Source organism: Vollenhovia emeryi, unplaced genomic scaffold (genome assembly GCF_000949405.1).
Source record: "Vollenhovia emeryi isolate VEMERY1.0 unplaced genomic scaffold, V.emery_V1.0 DF939149.1, whole genome shotgun sequence".
Taxonomy (NCBI): domain Eukaryota; kingdom Metazoa; phylum Arthropoda; class Insecta; order Hymenoptera; family Formicidae; genus Vollenhovia; species Vollenhovia emeryi.
The window spans coordinates 1,690,430-1,706,590 of record NW_011967217.1 but is presented as its reverse complement, the minus strand read 5'-3'; the positions used below and the strand labels follow the sequence as shown (position 1 = coordinate 1,706,590).

The 16,161-nt window shown below is 42.2% G+C and overlaps 5 protein-coding genes across 10 annotated transcripts; 2 read left to right on the top strand and 3 right to left on the bottom strand.

Annotated features, from left to right (window-relative positions):
- The first annotated feature begins 470 nt into the window (after window positions 1-470).
- On the top strand, window positions 471-6,555 carry LOC105565784 (WD and tetratricopeptide repeats protein 1). 5 transcript variants are annotated; one of them, XM_012019262.1, is made up of 16 exons: window positions 471-751; window positions 907-1,066; window positions 1,244-1,245; window positions 1,342-1,470; window positions 1,572-1,702; window positions 1,798-1,909; window positions 2,107-2,490; window positions 2,559-2,679; window positions 2,806-2,976; window positions 3,065-3,189; window positions 3,583-3,710; window positions 3,803-3,883; window positions 4,072-4,214; window positions 4,794-4,941; window positions 5,071-5,263; window positions 5,912-6,555. In XM_012019262.1, exons 4-16 carry the CDS (start codon window positions 1,405-1,407, stop codon window positions 6,116-6,118), a joined length of 2,010 nt encoding a protein of 669 aa, XP_011874652.1. In that variant the 5' UTR covers window positions 471-751; window positions 907-1,066; window positions 1,244-1,245; window positions 1,342-1,404; the 3' UTR covers window positions 6,119-6,555. The 5 variants fall into 5 exon arrangements, with proteins under 5 accessions (XP_011874652.1, XP_011874650.1, XP_011874648.1 ...); XM_012019258.1 differs by lacking the exon at window positions 471-751 and having other exon boundaries at window positions 766-1,066; XM_012019260.1 differs by lacking the exons at window positions 907-1,066; window positions 1,244-1,245.
- Window positions 6,234-8,875, bottom strand: LOC105565785 (Bardet-Biedl syndrome 5 protein homolog). Its single transcript, XM_012019263.1, has 8 exons — window positions 8,725-8,875; window positions 8,397-8,545; window positions 8,228-8,277; window positions 8,026-8,153; window positions 7,797-7,932; window positions 7,372-7,473; window positions 7,020-7,211; window positions 6,234-6,814 (listed from the first exon to the last, which is right to left on the bottom strand). Exons 1-8 carry the CDS (start codon window positions 8,763-8,765, stop codon window positions 6,599-6,601), a joined length of 1,014 nt encoding a protein of 337 aa, XP_011874653.1. The 5' UTR covers window positions 8,766-8,875; the 3' UTR covers window positions 6,234-6,598.
- A 42-nt stretch (window positions 8,876-8,917) lies between these two features.
- Window positions 8,918-11,293, bottom strand: LOC105565786 (pre-mRNA-splicing factor RBM22). Of its 2 annotated transcripts, XM_012019265.1 has the most exons (4): window positions 10,540-11,293; window positions 10,385-10,438; window positions 9,574-10,298; window positions 8,918-9,328 (listed from the first exon to the last, which is right to left on the bottom strand). In XM_012019265.1, exons 1-4 carry the CDS (start codon window positions 10,591-10,593, stop codon window positions 9,154-9,156), a joined length of 1,008 nt encoding a protein of 335 aa, XP_011874655.1. In that variant the 5' UTR covers window positions 10,594-11,293; the 3' UTR covers window positions 8,918-9,153. The 2 variants fall into 2 exon arrangements, with proteins under 2 accessions (XP_011874655.1, XP_011874654.1); XM_012019264.1 differs by having other exon boundaries at window positions 8,918-10,298.
- Window positions 11,294-12,292: 999 nt separating this feature from the next.
- Window positions 12,293-14,672, top strand: LOC105565783. The gene is made up of 5 exons (XM_012019257.1): window positions 12,293-12,678; window positions 12,755-12,971; window positions 13,078-13,204; window positions 13,288-13,521; window positions 13,790-14,672. Exons 1-5 carry the CDS (start codon window positions 12,551-12,553, stop codon window positions 13,921-13,923), a joined length of 840 nt encoding a protein of 279 aa, XP_011874647.1. The 5' UTR covers window positions 12,293-12,550; the 3' UTR covers window positions 13,924-14,672.
- A 276-nt stretch (window positions 14,673-14,948) lies between these two features.
- Window positions 14,949-15,877, bottom strand: LOC105565782 (probable 28S ribosomal protein S16, mitochondrial). Its single transcript, XM_012019256.1, has 2 exons — window positions 15,612-15,877; window positions 14,949-15,428 (listed from the first exon to the last, which is right to left on the bottom strand). Exons 1-2 carry the CDS (start codon window positions 15,732-15,734, stop codon window positions 15,168-15,170), a joined length of 384 nt encoding a protein of 127 aa, XP_011874646.1. The 5' UTR covers window positions 15,735-15,877; the 3' UTR covers window positions 14,949-15,167.
- Between the last annotated feature and the right edge of the window lie 284 nt (window positions 15,878-16,161).

The following is a 16,161-nucleotide window of genomic DNA, read 5'->3' as shown; positions in this document are numbered from 1 at the left end:
GTCCCAGTCTACAATAGATGATTTAAGCCCTAAGCTTTAAGAAATTGGCCAATCACGGTCAAGTATGAGTGGAATGCGCGACTGTGATTAGTCAATTTCTTAAGGCTTAGGGCTTAAATCTCTATTGTAGACTGGGACTAAGGCTTAGGGCTTAAATCTCTATTGTAGACTGGGACTTAAGAAATTGGCCAATCACGGTCAAGTATGAGTAGAATGCGCGACTGTGATTAGTCAATTTCTTAAGGCTTAGGGCTTAAATTTCTATTGTAGACTGGGACTTATCAAATACCGTGCAAACGCGGCATAAAGCATGTGACACACGTATACGACAACCTGCTAGGGAATAACACAATTACTTTCGCCAATAGCCAATCAGACCTTTGTTTTTCTGGAAATAACAATACGTAGCGGACGACGATTGGCTACCGCGTCGCGTTCTTTACGCGTGCTATGTACGCCGAAAGCGAGTGTACGTCGGTACGTGCGCGAAAACGCTCCCTCTCTCTCTCGTTTTCCCTCTCTCGCTCCCGTCCACCCTTTACTCTTCCTCTCCTCGCGTCTCCTTTTATTATACTTTCTAGAGTATTTTATATATCCATATTCCAACGAAAAGTAAGATAACTGCTTAATAGCCTCTTATGCTCTTCGCTTTATATTGTGCATTCAATCATGCGAGGAACAAATAATCAGACAAGATGTACGAATCGGTCTGTGGTGTGGAACTTATACGCAGGGGGTTTTAAATAAACGAGTAAGTCCAACCCGCACTTTCGTACACTCTCGAGTATATTTATAAATGTTGAACTCTCGTTCGGATGATAATCGCTATTGCACGCACTCGTGTCTGAAACAATTGCGGTCTCGGTTAGAACAGCACAACACGGTGTTGAGCGTTCATTATTAAAGGGACATATCAGAGTGCGGACTTGCGATCACCTGTGATCCTTGTCAACAAAGAGCCACGAGAGAGAGAAGAGCTTCGGCAGCGCCAAGGGGTCGCGAACAAATGTGCGAGGAGTAGTCTGTTGTCCAGACACACATACATCCGGGGCACTTTACAAGACTCGTATAATTATGAAAATGAGAAAAGAGATGATAGTTGAAAGTCATTCCGCGCGACGGACGGTGATTGTTTGTCCACGTTTGCCCGCGATGTTATGATCGCATTAGCCAGCGAGACATTTCCAATTGTAAGACGGCTATGACGTGGATAAAGAGTTGGATCGTGTGGACAAAAAAAAAGTCGCTCGTCTACCGACAGAATTGGCTTTCAACGTGATTCTCATTCGCATTTGAGGGCCTTTAGTTGTAATCGTAATTGCGTTTTCGCCTGCATTTCAGGGGCTATTACATTGTGCCACGATACGTATAAAGGTAACTGTAAACGGGATATTTTCCATTGAGATGTTTCCTAGTATCCAGAAGAAGGACTACAGAGTCCTGGACTTGGTGCGTCAAAGAGAGATACAAGTAAGTGGTCGATTAGGAGGCTGTTGAACAGCCGTCGCACGGAATTGTACTCCGCGCGTGTGTATGTACGTGTAATTGCGCTGTACGTCTGATTGTTACAGGACTCGGTGGCGTACACGATTCTACAAAAGCTGCACGTTACTGAAAATCTAATATCGCGCCTGGGCCTGGAGAAGGAATTGAACGGTCACTCGGGATGCGTCAATTGCCTAGAATGGAACGAGAGTGGACAGTACGTATACGTGTGTGCATATACCTGCGTGGTAATTCTTGCTTCCCCAAGGGACACGGTACGATCGTTGATCGCGCGGCGTCTTGTTTGCACAGAATCCTCGCATCGGCATCGGACGACAAAGACATTATACTGTGGGACCCTTTTCGTTATGAAAAAAAATTGGTGCTTCACTCGGGCCATCGTGGAAATATTTTCTCTGTAAAAGTGAGTTTCAATCCGTTACCGCGCGTACAGCCTGACGAAATGGTACATCCAGCACGAGCCAAGCGTCGACTGGGTGTCGTCGAACAATTTGCACGCCTGTTGCGTCTTCGAGCGAATTTTTGCTCGAAACGAAATTTACGAAAAATTGCATTCGAGCAAGAGATATTTATTTTGATATTATTCGTATTTGCTTTTAGTTTATGCCAAAATCAAATGACAGTGTACTGGTGTCAGGTGCGGCGGACTGCAGGATTCGGGTGCACGATCTCACGCTCTCCGAGCCGATATTCACATGTAAATGCCACAAACAGCGTATTAAGCGCATTGCTACCGTTCCCAGCATACCATTTTTATTTTGGAGCGCGGGCGAGGACGGTCTCTTCATGCAATACGACATTCGCACGCCGCACGTATGCAAGAGCAACGACCACAGCGTACTTGTGAATCTGGTGTATCATACGGGTTGTTACGCGGAGGGCAAGTGCATCGCTGTAAACCCGAGGAGGCCCGAGCTGATAGCCATCGGTGCGAACGACGCTTACATTCGGATGTACGATCGGCGGAAGATAAAACTCTCGCAGGTGATTCCCCATTTATTCTCGAACCGCCGCATCACAGCTGCAACATTTTACGTAACACGAAATTGTAGATTCCGCCGTCTCCCTCTATACACGACAACTCGAATGGGGCGAGTATTAGCACGTATCGAGCGGGCAAAGGCGATCCGGACAACAATATCCCACCGGACAGCGCGCAGTACTTTATCGCGGGTTTGTTTCCACAGAGATGCGACTCGCTATTTGGTTTTTCTTGTTTTCCTTCTTTTTCTTTCCTTTATCACTTTCTCCGCTAAATATTCGTTTAACTGAAACAATTCGTTCTAATTTCAAACTCAGACCACCTCCGCTCTCGTGACGGTGCTAGGAGCATCACGACCACATATTTGACATTCAGTGACGATGGAAATGAGCTGCTTGTCAACATGGGTGGAGAACAGATTTACCTGTTCGACATCAACGACACGAACAGTTCGAAAACATTTTTCGGCTCGTCGTGGAAGAATCCAGGTAATTGCCATTGCTCCTGTTGTACGTGTCGCTCGAATAAAAGTCGCTACTGCATGTGTGTTGATTAATTGACGCCTTCTTAACACAGGATCGAGAGAGCGAGCTCGTAAACGCGATGGATACCACGTGAGACGGAACACCGATGACACGGGGGATTTTGTAGACAAAAATATAGAGGTATTGCCACCACATGTTGAAGAAATGAAGCGCCTAGTAAGTATTCCTTGTGCACGTGTGTATGTACGTAAAGTAAAAGATTCGTCGATGAAGAAAAATTGCACGACCAATGGCTGGCAAATTCTAATTAAAGAAATTTATTGCGAAAATTATTACCTCAGCCAGGGTTTGAACCAGGACCGCCCTACACTCTAGGCGGGCGTCTCACCGATTCGACCACTGGGGCGTGTGGTAATATTAGTATATTTTTCGCAATGAATTTCTTTAATTAGAATTTGCCAGCCATTGGTCGTCCTGCAATTTTTCCACATTGTTTAATCAATTACTGACGTTAAGTGATTCCTTACGTTAAAAGGTTCATGTTCAACATGCAAAAAGTATGCTCCCCAATGATTTTTCCGTTAACACGATTCTTTCTTTGGTCAACAGGCGAAAGAGGGCTATCTGCAGGAGAAATTTTCACTAGCGATTAATTTGTATAATAAAGCAATCTCACACTGTCCTACGGCAGCGGTACTGTTTGCTAATCGAGCAGCTGCTTATATACAACGCGCTTGGTAATTATTCTCGCTGATAACAGTATGTATAAGATAAATAATTATAAAATTGTGTACACGCATATAAGTGTGCGTAATTGTGATATTCCTAGGGATGGCGATTTTTATGCTGCTTTACGAGATTGCAAGACGGCACTGCTTCTTGATCCGGAATACAAAAAAGTTCATTTGAGGTAAAACAACACCAAACTGCTATAATTGAGAAATTTGCGAGAACGCTCAGTCGCGAACGAGAGAGAGGCTCTTTGTATCTATGTTTTCAAGTAGCTTTGCATTCTATGCCCTTCTTTAGAATCTTTTGCATACAAGTGGACAGTATACGTATGTCTTATTGAAATCCATTATTTACTCGTGTGTACAGATTGGTACGTTGCCTGTTTCATTTAAATCGATCGATTGAAGCTGACAAGGTGCTCAAGAATTTTCTACAAACATTTCCAGACTGTACATCTAATGAGGAGGTTAACAAATTGAAGAAGGACGTGGCAGAAGCTATCGAGGCCGGTAAATATTTTCTAACTTTATCCTTGCTATATAAAAATATTGTAAAAATTAAAAATACATTCGCTAATAATCTCTTATCGTTAATAACAGTATTAATTTTATGATTTAATGTTACTTGGGTATTTTGTAGACAGTATTTTATGTGCTTTTACACATACGTGCGTGTGTGACATCGTGATGCAGCAATATTATACGCGTTACCTTTTGTAAAATTGTTTCTATCCTTTCTATCTTTCATACCGATTCTGCTATTGTTGCTAGCAATATCTCGAAGATAAAGAAACTGCATTACCATGTCGTATATTTTTGTCCGTAAAATATACAAGATATATGGAGATAATAATAAATCACAAAGATTGCACCATCTCCAAATAGACTTACCCAACTGTTTATTTTATATAGTATGAAGCAGCCGATAAACAGTTTCTGCTTTTTTTTAGCTGCTTTTAGCTATTGCTGGATCCACTTAATTAAGTTATGTGAAAATATTAACAATTTATGTGGAGTTTAGCCTTTGATAAATATCCCGTCATTGTCATTATACTTGTCAAAGAATAAATCTTACGCATTATCTGTTAGGTAAAGATATCACACACACCAGGCAGACGTTTCTTCCGCTGTCGGAATACGAGCAAAACTGGCGACACAATACAATCGATTATAAAATGAGATTTTGTGGCCATTGCAATACTACGACTGACATTAAAGAGGCGAATTTTTTTGGAAAGTAAGTAAATCTGTAAACGGCGACAGTTGCAAGTAACCAACTTTGTTTCAATTCCCGAGATCTATGTTGTTTTTGTACAATTCATCTTAATCGTTGTTAACGTTAACATTAACTTTTTCTTTTTTAAAGCAATGGCCAATATATAGTAGCCGGGTCGGATGATGGTTCCTTTTTCATCTGGGATCGTAATACTACTAATATCGTACGTGTGTTGCGAGGGGACGAAAGAATCGTCAATTGCTTGCAACCACACCCATCTATGTGTTTGTTAGCTACCAGCGGCATTGATCCAGTGATCAGATTGTGGAGTCCGTGGCCGGAGGTAAATTGTGTCTTTCTTTTCCCCCTTTATTTATTGCATATGTAGTAAATATACGCGTGCATATACACACATCATATTGTTAAAATCCAATTAAACTGTTCGATTAGTTGGCTACCTATACTTTCATAATTATCCATCAATTAATCTATTTCAATAAAAATTGAAGAATTGAGCGAAGTGGGGATAATAGTCGAAAACTCATTTTTACCTCGTTATCAGTCGATAGTTCAAAGAAATAACTTTTCTAAATTTGATTTCTTTATGGAATATCTTGTTCTTACTTTTGATCGAAAATAATTTTAATCGCAAAATTAAAAACAGATTTAATAAACCGCAGAATTGCTGAAAATACTAAAAGGAAAAGATTTCTATGTACATGTGATAAGTTCTCTTTCTCAGCAATCCGTTTGTGGAGTGACTGTTGAAATGTTTAGTGATAAACTCGTGCATAGATTTATACAATCGACGAAAATATGTGAAATATCAAAACGCCTTTTTTTTCTAACAATCCCATTTATAGCATTTCGTGTTTGTAGAAGATATAAGTTTCAGATGCACAGTAAAGATCTATTTTTATAAAGATACAACATGCGTGAAATATTGCAAGTTCTATCAACTCGGTCATAATTTTACATGCGTGTATTGCAGGATAACAGCGTGAACGAAAGAGAAATTAAGAATCTAGACGACGCCGCGTCAGCGAACCAAGTACGCATGAACAGTGATCCATTTGAGTTAATGCTCATGAACATGGGATACAGATTTACCGTTCCCCAGCACGAATTTAGCGACGAGGACAGTGAAGATCAGCACGATCAGCAGATAACGCCAGGTTTGAATTGTAGACCAAGCTAAATTTTGTAAGAGGCACACAAAAAGCAACGTATTAACGGTGGCTAGATAACTGAGAATTACGTATCGACATACGTATTATGATCTGTCGCATTATTACTTCGATCTTGATTATTTATTTTCTCCTTTCACCGATATTTCTTCTTTCTCGAAGCACTTTTGTTGTAATAATCTAAGCTCTTGTGGCAAGATCAAGGGCAGGATAGAATCTTATTTGCCAGGCATTGTGGACATATTGTTAAGAGATGCAAGAAAAAAAAACTTGAACAAGTTATTATATTTCAAGATTCTTATATAAGATGTAGAATTAATAATATATCACGTTATATCTCTTTGTATAAAATGGATTTTATTTTTCTCCCCTACGATAAAATGACGAGAAAGCACTGTTATACATAAATTTCGTTCATGAGTTTGTCAACAACATTAATATTACACAGAGAGAGAGACTTGAAATTTTTTCAACGATCACTGTAGATTAATTCAATTGGCGGACGACGGTACGAGTTCCCATAAACTTTGCAATGTACTGCCTTCTCTTGGCTCCTCCGCCGCGAGTCCCAAGTGAATCGAAAAATTTGGCTTCCTCTGACCTGTCTCCCCCTCGGAGAAATAATAACCAAGTACATTCGATATTTCACCTTGATTATCTTGTATCTCGGTGAAATGTTCTACACTAATCTCCTGTTGCGAAGGTGCCTGTAACGGTGGTGATATTTTAATATTTATATGACTTGACCTGAGATAAGCTGCGAGATGTTGAAAAAAAAGGTGTCTTTTCAAATTTAAAGACACAACTGAAATGTAGCCGTAATCAGAGTTTACTTTTGACTGATAATAAAACGACATTGATACATACACGTATGCAGGTATATTAATTGTATAGATATATGTTACAAGGTACCTGGTGTTCAAATGTATATTCCACCCCGAAAATGGGAAATTTTTCAAATTCCGAACGGAGTATCGACACTTCTTTGTGAGTGATGTGAAGCTGCTGCAAGGGATTGACGCGAAAACCTAAGACATATCCTCCGCTGGCCTCTGTACTTAAAATAACTAAAGTTGGCCCAAATTTCGACGTTCTTATAGTAATCTACGTAAAATTTATTTTATTCGTTTAGTCGTATGGCACAAGTTTCATGTCGGCGTTTTATACACTACATACATAAAGTATAAGCTATAACAATCAATTGTAAATTATATCCCGTTAATCTGACAATCTGACAATTTACCGTTATCGTTACGATACTTACATTTCCAATTGCAAGATAAGGAATCGATACGTTAAACTGATGGTTCACATCCGCATACCACACCAAACGTATGTTTGTTATAATAAAAGTTCCGATATTCCCCTTAAAAACAATTACTTCCCATTAACGTTACGATACACGTTAACGTAACAATTTAACGGGGAGAAACCAATTCAAATTTACATTTGACAGTGATGAAAATGTCTTCAATTTTTTTTTACTAAATTACACACCCGGTAAAAAGTGTCGACGAAAGACGATGAAAGTAAACGCTAAACCGCAGGTGTGAAAGCTTATTGAAGAAAATTAATGAATAAGCGAGCACCGACTAAGATACACGATATCAGTTGCATGAGAAAAGGAGTAAAAAAAAGAACTACATCCTTCCCCTTTATGATTAGATATTGAAGTTGCTTGGTAGAAACCTGTTCGACGGACAAGTTCCAGACATCTTGCACGGAAGATTGCACTTTTTCTTGAGGCAATAAAACCAGCCGATTTTCATGTATGATACCGCTTCTGAGTTTAATCTCTCGATAGATTTTCGATGACGCGTAAGCCCTGTAACGGATGCCTCGTAGAAGCGATTACTATTTCCTTTTTACAACAGCAACGTCTACGTGCGGTGATCGAAGAAACGATCGGTATTGTCACCTGTAGACGCCTATGACCGAGGTGTAATGTCTCGTACTTTTAGCGTCGTGATTCGTAAATATAAACTCGTATCGGCAATTTCGAAAGGAGGTCAGTACGTGAAGAGCTTGTACATATGCGCCATGAATCTAAAAAGGAAACTTGAGCTTTACCGCTTGACAGCCTACAGGATACTCAATAAAGAACACAAAATGATTCTCACCGTATGAAGAATTTTCGTATTCACCGCGACAAATGTGTTGTATCCTATGCCTATTGCATAAATATATAACGGTTAGGCGCCTGTCGTTTGTGGGAAAATTTTTACGCTTTGAAATTAGACTACACAGATGGTACACGTGTGCCCTAATCTCTTAAATTTTGCTTCATACTCAAATTGATTCGTGGCAAGGATAACGAGTGCCATATGACCCTCAAGTTGGTGACGATCAGTCTTCCTAGATCCCCGGCGTTGCCCTTGGTATCTTCTACCATGTCAAGTTTGTCAACGGTGAGCTCGCCAGGCCGTAACTGCATATTACTACGACGGAAGAAAAATTTCCTCTCAATCGCGTGATCGAGCTCGCTCCCGCGCGGCTATTTAATCGCGTCGTTGGTCGAACGTGCTCGACGAACGAGGATCGAAATGAGATTGTGAAATTAGCCACTTCGGCCTACAGGCTCGGAGTTTGAAAGTGATTGAGAAAGTTTTATAATTACGAGTGAGAAATGTCAAATTTGACTTCGTTGTCTTGCCACATTCTGGACGACGTTAGCTAACGCTTGTAAGCAGGGACTCGTGGACTCTCTGACTCGCGCGGAGGACTCGCTGGAAATCAATATCGCGTGTTGTCATACCTACGGACACACAACAAAGGTGATGGGTGGAGGTTCGCAAAGAACACAAGCTGTATATGTCGCTAAATATATTTAAATATGTACAGGAAACTTACTTAAATGCGCACATATTCATTCAAATATGTACACGAAATGTATTGAAATGTGTAAACGAGATAGAAGCAACGAGTTGGTTGCACAAAAACGATATACATGTATTTCCAACGGTAACGAGTGATGCACGTGTAACGTTACATGAAAAAGAAAGGAAGTAGACGAAAAATTCACGTGGCGGTGCCGTGTCACTCCTCGCTAGTCGTCGCCCCTTACTCCTCCGGCCAAGGCTTGCCCACGCCCTGCGACGCACCCATCCTGGACGGATCTTGGCTCGGATAGTGAATGGGGGTCGTTCCCGGGGGGAAGATGGGCGCGGCGGCCGCGGTCGCCATTTGCGGCGGGAACATAAACTGCGGGGCGACCGGCGGCGGCGGAATCATCATTGGCGGCATCATGCCGCCGGGGGTGGGCTGCAGATTGAAGAAGTTGTTGCCCATGCTCTCCGGCGGCGGCGGCAACGCGCCGGGCAATCCCGGGACAGGCTCGAGGATCTCCCTCGTCGCCTCCGCCGCGGACACCGTCTGCCGGCCCTGCGAACGGCCCCACTTGATGGTGAGCCGCCGCCCGCCCAGTATCAGCTTGTTGAACGTCCGCTCCGCCGCCGCCTCGGCGGCGTTTCTCTGCGTGTACTGGATGAAGGCGCACTGCTGCCGCGGCACCATCGTCACCGACCGGATCTCGCCGTACTGATAGAAGTGGTCGCGCAGCTGCTTCTCCGTCAGCACGTCGCCCAGGTTGCCGATGTACAGCGTCGTGATGGACTTGTCCTCGGGCGGGTCCAGCTTGGGCATGGCCGCCGCCCTGCGCATCAGCTTATCCGCCACCGGGTCGTTGACTCCGTAATAGCGATCCTTTATGTTCTGATCCGCCAACGGGTCGTCGGGATCCGTGGGCTTCTCGTGCCGGTACGGGCACTCCTCGCCTCTCTTGCACTCGCCCTTCACCCAGAACGAGCAGATGTGCGGCCGGTTCCTCTTGTAATACGGACTCGTCCTGGCAAGCTTCATGAGCAGATCGCTGGCCGCGGCGGACTTGCCGACGGCGCCGGCCGGCGTGGTCGGGTCCATCTTGCCAATTTCGTTGTCAATGTTTTGCACATAGTACTCCTTATTTACATCGGAACGCGGCAGGTCGTCCTTGATCTTCAGAGCGGCGTCGCGCACCTGAATAGGCAGGCCGTACTCCAGATCCAGCAGGCACGTCTGGCAGACGTTCTTGAGTCGACTGCACGTCTGGCAGACCTCGGTCTTCTTGAACCTCATCCTCGCCCCCGGACACCACCTGAACACTGTGAACGGCCGCATGCATATCTTGCATTCCTTTCCGTACTTCTCCTTCGTCTGCGAACGCAAATTACAAATTTGAGAACGCCGCACGAATGGCGTTGCCTCGTGGCAAAATGCTCCGCGCCGACCGAGTTACTTACCATACGGATGTACGGATTGTCTCCCAAGCACGTCTGACACAAAATCGGGAATTCCTACGTGGGACAAGAGCACGAGAGAGAGATGAGAAAAACTTAATCATTTCCATCGCGGAGCGAGGACGCTCGTCGCTTGAGAAAAGTCGCTTCGCACTCACCGCATCCTCCCAATTTTGTCTGTTGTACGTATTGGTGGTCTTCGACGTGGCCATTGCGTATTAATAATAATTAACTTTGAAACAACATAAAAGAAATCAGCGCGACGCCATTCGCGACACACTCAGATACACCCAGTGCACCCAGGACCACCCAGTTACACACCGCGGTACTATACCGTGGAAAGTGTCTGACACAGAGATGCGACAACACAGATGTATCCGTAGACATAATGGCCGCGTTCAGCAGACACAACTGTTGAGTGAGCGCCTTAGAACATATAGACATGGAAGAGGAATAGGGACTTGAAATGTGTTTGGAGGAAGTGAGAAAGAAAATCGTAGTGGAGGAAGCGAGAAAGAAAATCGTAGCTCTCTTGCGCATGCGCGCCACTCACACACACACACACCGATGCTTGTGTGCGCATGCGCACTTTCGAGCAGTAACTCACGAGAGAGAGGCACTACGATTTTCTTTCTCACTTCCTCCAAACATATTTTTCTCTCGAGAACAATGGGCATTCCTCTTCCATGTCTATATGTTCTAAGGTGAGCGCTCAGTATGATTGGTTAATACTTTTAGATCCAGTCAATGGCCGCGTTCAGCAGACACAACTGTTGAGTGAGCGCTCAGTATGATTGGCTAATACTTTTAGATCCAGCTAGAGCTACTGGATAAAGGTGAGCTGACTCGTCCGCCATCTTGGAGCCCAAACGTTTGACTTCGACAAATGCATTTCGGCACAAGATATGAATTTTTTGTTCTAAATTTATTGTTAATAAAATCCAAATTACGTTTTTGTTTTTGAAAAGCTATATTTTTAATTAATTATTAAAGCTATATTATTAATTTAATTTGTAAATAAATAAAAATATAGCTTTCCAAAAACAAAGACGTAATTTGAATTTTATTAACAATTAATTTAGAACAAGAAATTCATATCTTGTGCCGAAATGCATTTGTTAAAGTCAAACGTTTGGGCTCCAAGATGGCGGACGAGTCAGCTCACCTTTATCCAGTAGCTCTAGATCCAGCCAATCATGTTAAGAAATCATTGAGCGCTCACTCAACAGTCGTGTCTGCTGAACGCGGCCATTAAGAAATCATTGAGCACTCACTCAACAGGTGTGTCTGCTAAACGCGGCCATTATATCTGGAACAAGCATTGAGCAGTGGGGAGTAGAGGTTTACGTAGAAAAGACAAACTCCGTTTTGTGCTATTTCGTTCTCTCTCTCGTTCGCATGTAAACAAGAGAGAGCGAAATAGCACAAAACGGAGCTGGTCCTTTTCTCTTGTCTCTCTCGTTCGCATGCGAACAAGAGAAAACGAAATAGCACAAAACAGAGTTTGTCCTTTTCTATACTTGAAGCGGGGAGCACACACTTTTGCATAAGTGCATAAGCGTATGCATAACGAATTTGGTTGGTCCATTTCCTTGTGCATTTGCTTATAGACCAATCAAATTCGTTATGCACTTATGCAAAAGTGTGTGCTCCCCGCTTGAGCCTCTACCCCCACTGCTCAAAAAAAGGCAAACGCTCCCGTGTTGGATCCAGACCGTGCGTTCTTTTAGGCATCGGATACAGCAGTTTTTGCAGTAATTCATTCTTTTAGCCCGACTGCGCAGTCGACTGCACCGCAGATTTCCGTCAGCCGGCAAATCCGATGCGCAGCGGTTGCCAAATCCGATGCCTAAAAGAACGCACCCAGATGGAGCCAGGAGCCAATAATTTTTTTAAAGGCAAACGGTCGGTCTAGATATATTATGTCTATGGATGTATCATCTTCTAGGGACTCTAGCAGACTCAACTTACCTGGCTCCTGATTGGCCCTCCGAGAGCCAGGCAGGATCAAAACCGAATGGCCCGCGTTCAGCGGAGCTGGAACTGTTTACGAGCTGCTTCGTGTAATGAGTGTATGCTCTTAATCTTGAAGAATGAGTTGAAATTCAAGCCGTTCGCTTTTCTACGGGCGGGTCCAGTCAAGGCGAACGTTACCGATGATAAAAACAAATGGAGAACAAGGAGATAGCGGAGCTTCGCGAGCTGAAGGCACGACTCTTGGAAAAAGCGATTCACCTGAGAGACCAGCTCAAGGATCGCGAGGAAAACGGACGTAGCGAGCCAATCGATCTCGACACGTATGCTGCCAGATATCGTACATAAATGTCTCGCTCTTCTTACCACCCATCACTTTACCACTTTACTTTTGTACAGTTTCAGCACGCCGCCTCCTGACGACAGAGATGAAGGCTCGTCGAAATCCCTGTCCACCAGGTACAAGGCTAAACTGTGCGAAATTACGGGTCAAATGACCGGAATAACGTTCAAAGACGTCGACAGAAAGTGGCTACGCGATGATACGTATACGTATACAGCTAAAATGATAACAAAAACGATATCCCTTAATGTTGAACTAATAGTGACTCTGAAGGTACGCAGGAACAAGTCTTATCATACGTGTATCAACGCGTGATCCTAATAATCTTGGTCTCTTCTTTCTTGCTTCTCCCGCGTTTCAATTTCTTCCTTTTTCTCAGGGCGACGACTTTAAAATTGAGGACATAATGTGCCACTTTATAAACGTCCCGGATTGCTATATGCTAGAAGTGTCTCCTTGGTTTCAGAAGATTACAATTGCGAAAAACTTTTCCCTCCTCATGTCCGGTGAATAATTGCAACGGCATATTATTATAGAAATCGTTGCAAACGCAAAGGCCAAGCAACAAAGGCTGTATGCTTATTTTCAGCACTCTCGGATTACAATGAAAACAGTCTCCTCAGAGCTAAGATTCTACGTAATTTTGAGTCGAACGGATACTTCAGCGTTGAACATTGCACTCAGGATACTGGAGGTATGTTTGTGTACGTGCACTCGCCAGTAAACACTGAGAAGAACTACGCGATATTTCAGTGGACAATGAAATTTTTGGACTTGACATGGCGGATCGAGCATTTCTTTACGGTGAAATCTACGGATATAGGTAACAAAGGGAAAACCGCGAGCGACCGAGCTCCAATCGACTCGATCGGAACTTGTCATTGTCAGTCGTTGTCTGCTTGCTTCGTTAAGACAGTTTGAGTAATAACTTTTGTTACGTGACGCAAACAGAGAGTAGATGGCAAATTACACGTATGACTTTGTAAGTTCTTCCGATCGAGTGGAGAGTTGAGTCGCCAAAGTTTATCACGTTCGAATAAAGGAACTCTGCGAAACGGTGAAGAATAATTTGCGTTAATCTGTTGATTTAGGAGTGGAATTTTCCGAAAAGAATCGTTCTTTATTGAAAGAATTTTGCAAGATTGGTTTAACGAAAAACCTTCTCGTGGAACTATGGGAAAGACTGCGCGATGCCATTGACGCTTATACTGAGGAAACTATCTGACGAGAAAGAGCGATAAAAATTAATCGTCTTGAGTCACAAAATATCGTGTAAGATTTCTTGTAATTTATATTTCTTTATCATCTTTCACAATATTTCAATAAGATAGTACTTGGCTATTTATGATTCATTGAAGCCTGCCACGAGCTATGTTTACACCTTTTGTAACGTAAGCAATTATTAATTATATTAAATATTTTTATAAATGGAAATTCGAATGCAAATGAGTTTTCTTCAATATGATAAAGGATTCGTCAATTACATACAACTTTTTATACCTGAGTACTTGCGCGCGCGTGTCTGTATGTTCTTCACATAATATGTGGTACAAGCAGAAGAAACGTTTTTTAATGTAAAATATTCCTTCAATGCCGCTTCAATATACTCGAGATTTTGTTTTCGAGAAATTAAAAAAATTGCACTTGTCTTACGTTTATCTCGCTAGCTTACTTTTGTATCCACGACATGAATTCTCAGTTTTTATTATTATCTATTACCAGTCGACATTTACCAACTTGACTCCAATACTTCTCGACGAAAAGATGACCTCTCGATCGGCAGTTGTAAATCTGAATACGGCTACATTTTACACTTTTATATACTGCGTTGCGAGCGAATTTTTAACCATTAACATTACATCTAAATTATTTTCATTTTCTTTTACTTCTTGTCTTTTATACACTGAAGATGGTCTAAAGGAAGACCGAAACGTTTGTTAATTTTTATACTTAAATAAACAAATTTTTATCCTCTGACACTAACACCCAGTCAAGGCTCTTAGCTCCCTTTTATTCATTGATTTTTATTATCTATTATAATATGGCTAGACAATGTAATCGAGAATATATGGATGCAATTTCTTATCTTTGGTGCACACAGTGGTAATATTTCTCGAATGGCGTTTGATGGCACAGACGTATATTTAAGTGCACACGTCCGAGAGGAATTTTCAGAATTACTTTTTTTTCATCCAGTCGATGACCAAAGATATCTACTTGGAGAAGCAGAAGCACATACAATTCTGCCTAGACAGATTGAATTGGTAATTTATTGATCGACAGAAAGCTGTGTAAGAGAAACGTGCATCTTCTGAATGCAAATTTTCTATATCGACAAATAATTATCGTAGAAGATAATTTTATTAATAAGCTGTAAAATTTGTACAAGTCTGAACGGTCGCAACACAACTACGCAACAACTGTATCTGATACAGCAGATACGAACTAACGTACAACTGCTTGTTCTCGTCACGTGCTTTCTTTGGCGACACTTTGTTCTACAGTTTTGCGACGATTTCTCCACGCTCTTATGTACGATTTCGGATGAATGGGTAAGAATCCAGCGAGTCCCAATAAATCCGCAATAGGCAGGGACAACCGTGCACCTTTCGCCATCCAATATTGTATTCTTTCGAAATTGAACGACACTAATTTTTCGTTGTGCACATTTGGAATAGGATCGTAGACACCAAGTTGTTCTATCGGTGGTTTCCTTGCCGCCTTCTTCACCTGAGATAAAATTACGTACAATTAAGACTTTTCTACACTTACGTCTTACTCTACATTTACTTAAATTCCCGAAAGCATGCGCGAGTTTCTTTAGAATTACAGAAATTGTTCGAAGAGCATGCAATTAATAAGAAGAAACTCTATAACAATGAAAATTCTTGAAAGAACATCGGGCCGGCTTACCTCTGTTACGACGACATGATAGAACGGTCTATTAGTACAACCGTAGCGAGCAAAACGTATCACCTTGGCGAACGGCGAATCAATACCTGTCCCAGACGAAGGGTGCAATGGTAATCGAGGCATATTTGTTAATAGAGATATGAGAGATTAACTGCTTCAATACAATTGTTTACGATTGATGATAAAGGGATATAGGTTAAATCATAGAAACATCGGTGATCGAGGCCTCGAACAGTATAGAGTATAGACAGAGAGAAGCCTGAGAGATGTCACGGCCCCATTTTTCGTGATACGCGAATGCGATACGCCCTCTGTGGACATTGAAAACGTGGACATTGAACTACGTAGCCAATTTGCACATTTTGCTAAGTGGGTAACGCAGATTTGCGAAATTTTGGTTGCGTTTCGTGCTATAATCAGGTCCTGTGCGATGCTCTTGTACTTAAGATTATTTTAAGTACAAGATCATTGCATGGGATCTAACCATAGCGCGGGACGGGGCTAAAATTGTGCAAATCATGCTTTACCCACTTAGCAAAATGTGCAAATT

Coding starts and splice junctions, on each gene's coding strand:
- LOC105565782 (XM_012019256.1), bottom strand. CDS start 15,734: ATGCCTCGATTACCATTGCACCCTTCGTCTGGGACAGGTATTGATTCG. Junction 15,429..15,611: donor ATCATGTCGTCGTAACAGAG/GTAAGCCGGCCC, acceptor ATTTTATCTCAG/GTGAAGAAGGCGGCAAGGAA.
- LOC105565783 (XM_012019257.1), top strand. CDS start 12,551: ATGGAGAACAAGGAGATAGCGGAGCTTCGCGAGCTGAAGGCACGACTC. Junction 12,679..12,754: donor GAGCCAATCGATCTCGACAC/GTATGCTGCCAG, acceptor ACTTTTGTACAG/TTTCAGCACGCCGCCTCCTG. Junction 13,205..13,287: donor CTTTTCCCTCCTCATGTCCG/GTGAATAATTGC, acceptor GCTTATTTTCAG/CACTCTCGGATTACAATGAA.
- LOC105565785 (XM_012019263.1), bottom strand. CDS start 8,765: ATGTGGCAAGACAACGAAGTCAAATTTGACATTTCTCACTC. Junction 8,278..8,396: donor CTTGCCACGAATCAATTTGA/GTATGAAGCAAA, acceptor TTTATGCAATAG/GCATAGGATACAACACATTT. Junction 7,474..7,796: donor GGAACTTGTCCGTCGAACAG/GTTTCTACCAAG, acceptor ATTGTTTTTAAG/GGGAATATCGGAACTTTTAT.
- LOC105565786 (XM_012019264.1), bottom strand. CDS start 10,593: ATGGCCACGTCGAAGACCACCAATACGTACAACAGACAAAATTGGGAG. Junction 10,439..10,539: donor GACAAAATTGGGAGGATGCG/GTGAGTGCGAAG, acceptor TGTCCCACGTAG/GAATTCCCGATTTTGTGTCA. Junction 10,299..10,384: donor ACAATCCGTACATCCGTATG/GTAAGTAACTCG, acceptor TTGCGTTCGCAG/ACGAAGGAGAAGTACGGAAA.
- LOC105565784 (XM_012019260.1), top strand. CDS start 1,405: ATGTTTCCTAGTATCCAGAAGAAGGACTACAGAGTCCTGGACTTGGTG. Junction 1,703..1,797: donor GAATGGAACGAGAGTGGACA/GTACGTATACGT, acceptor TTGTTTGCACAG/AATCCTCGCATCGGCATCGG. Junction 4,215..4,793: donor GGCAGAAGCTATCGAGGCCG/GTAAATATTTTC, acceptor ATTATCTGTTAG/GTAAAGATATCACACACACC.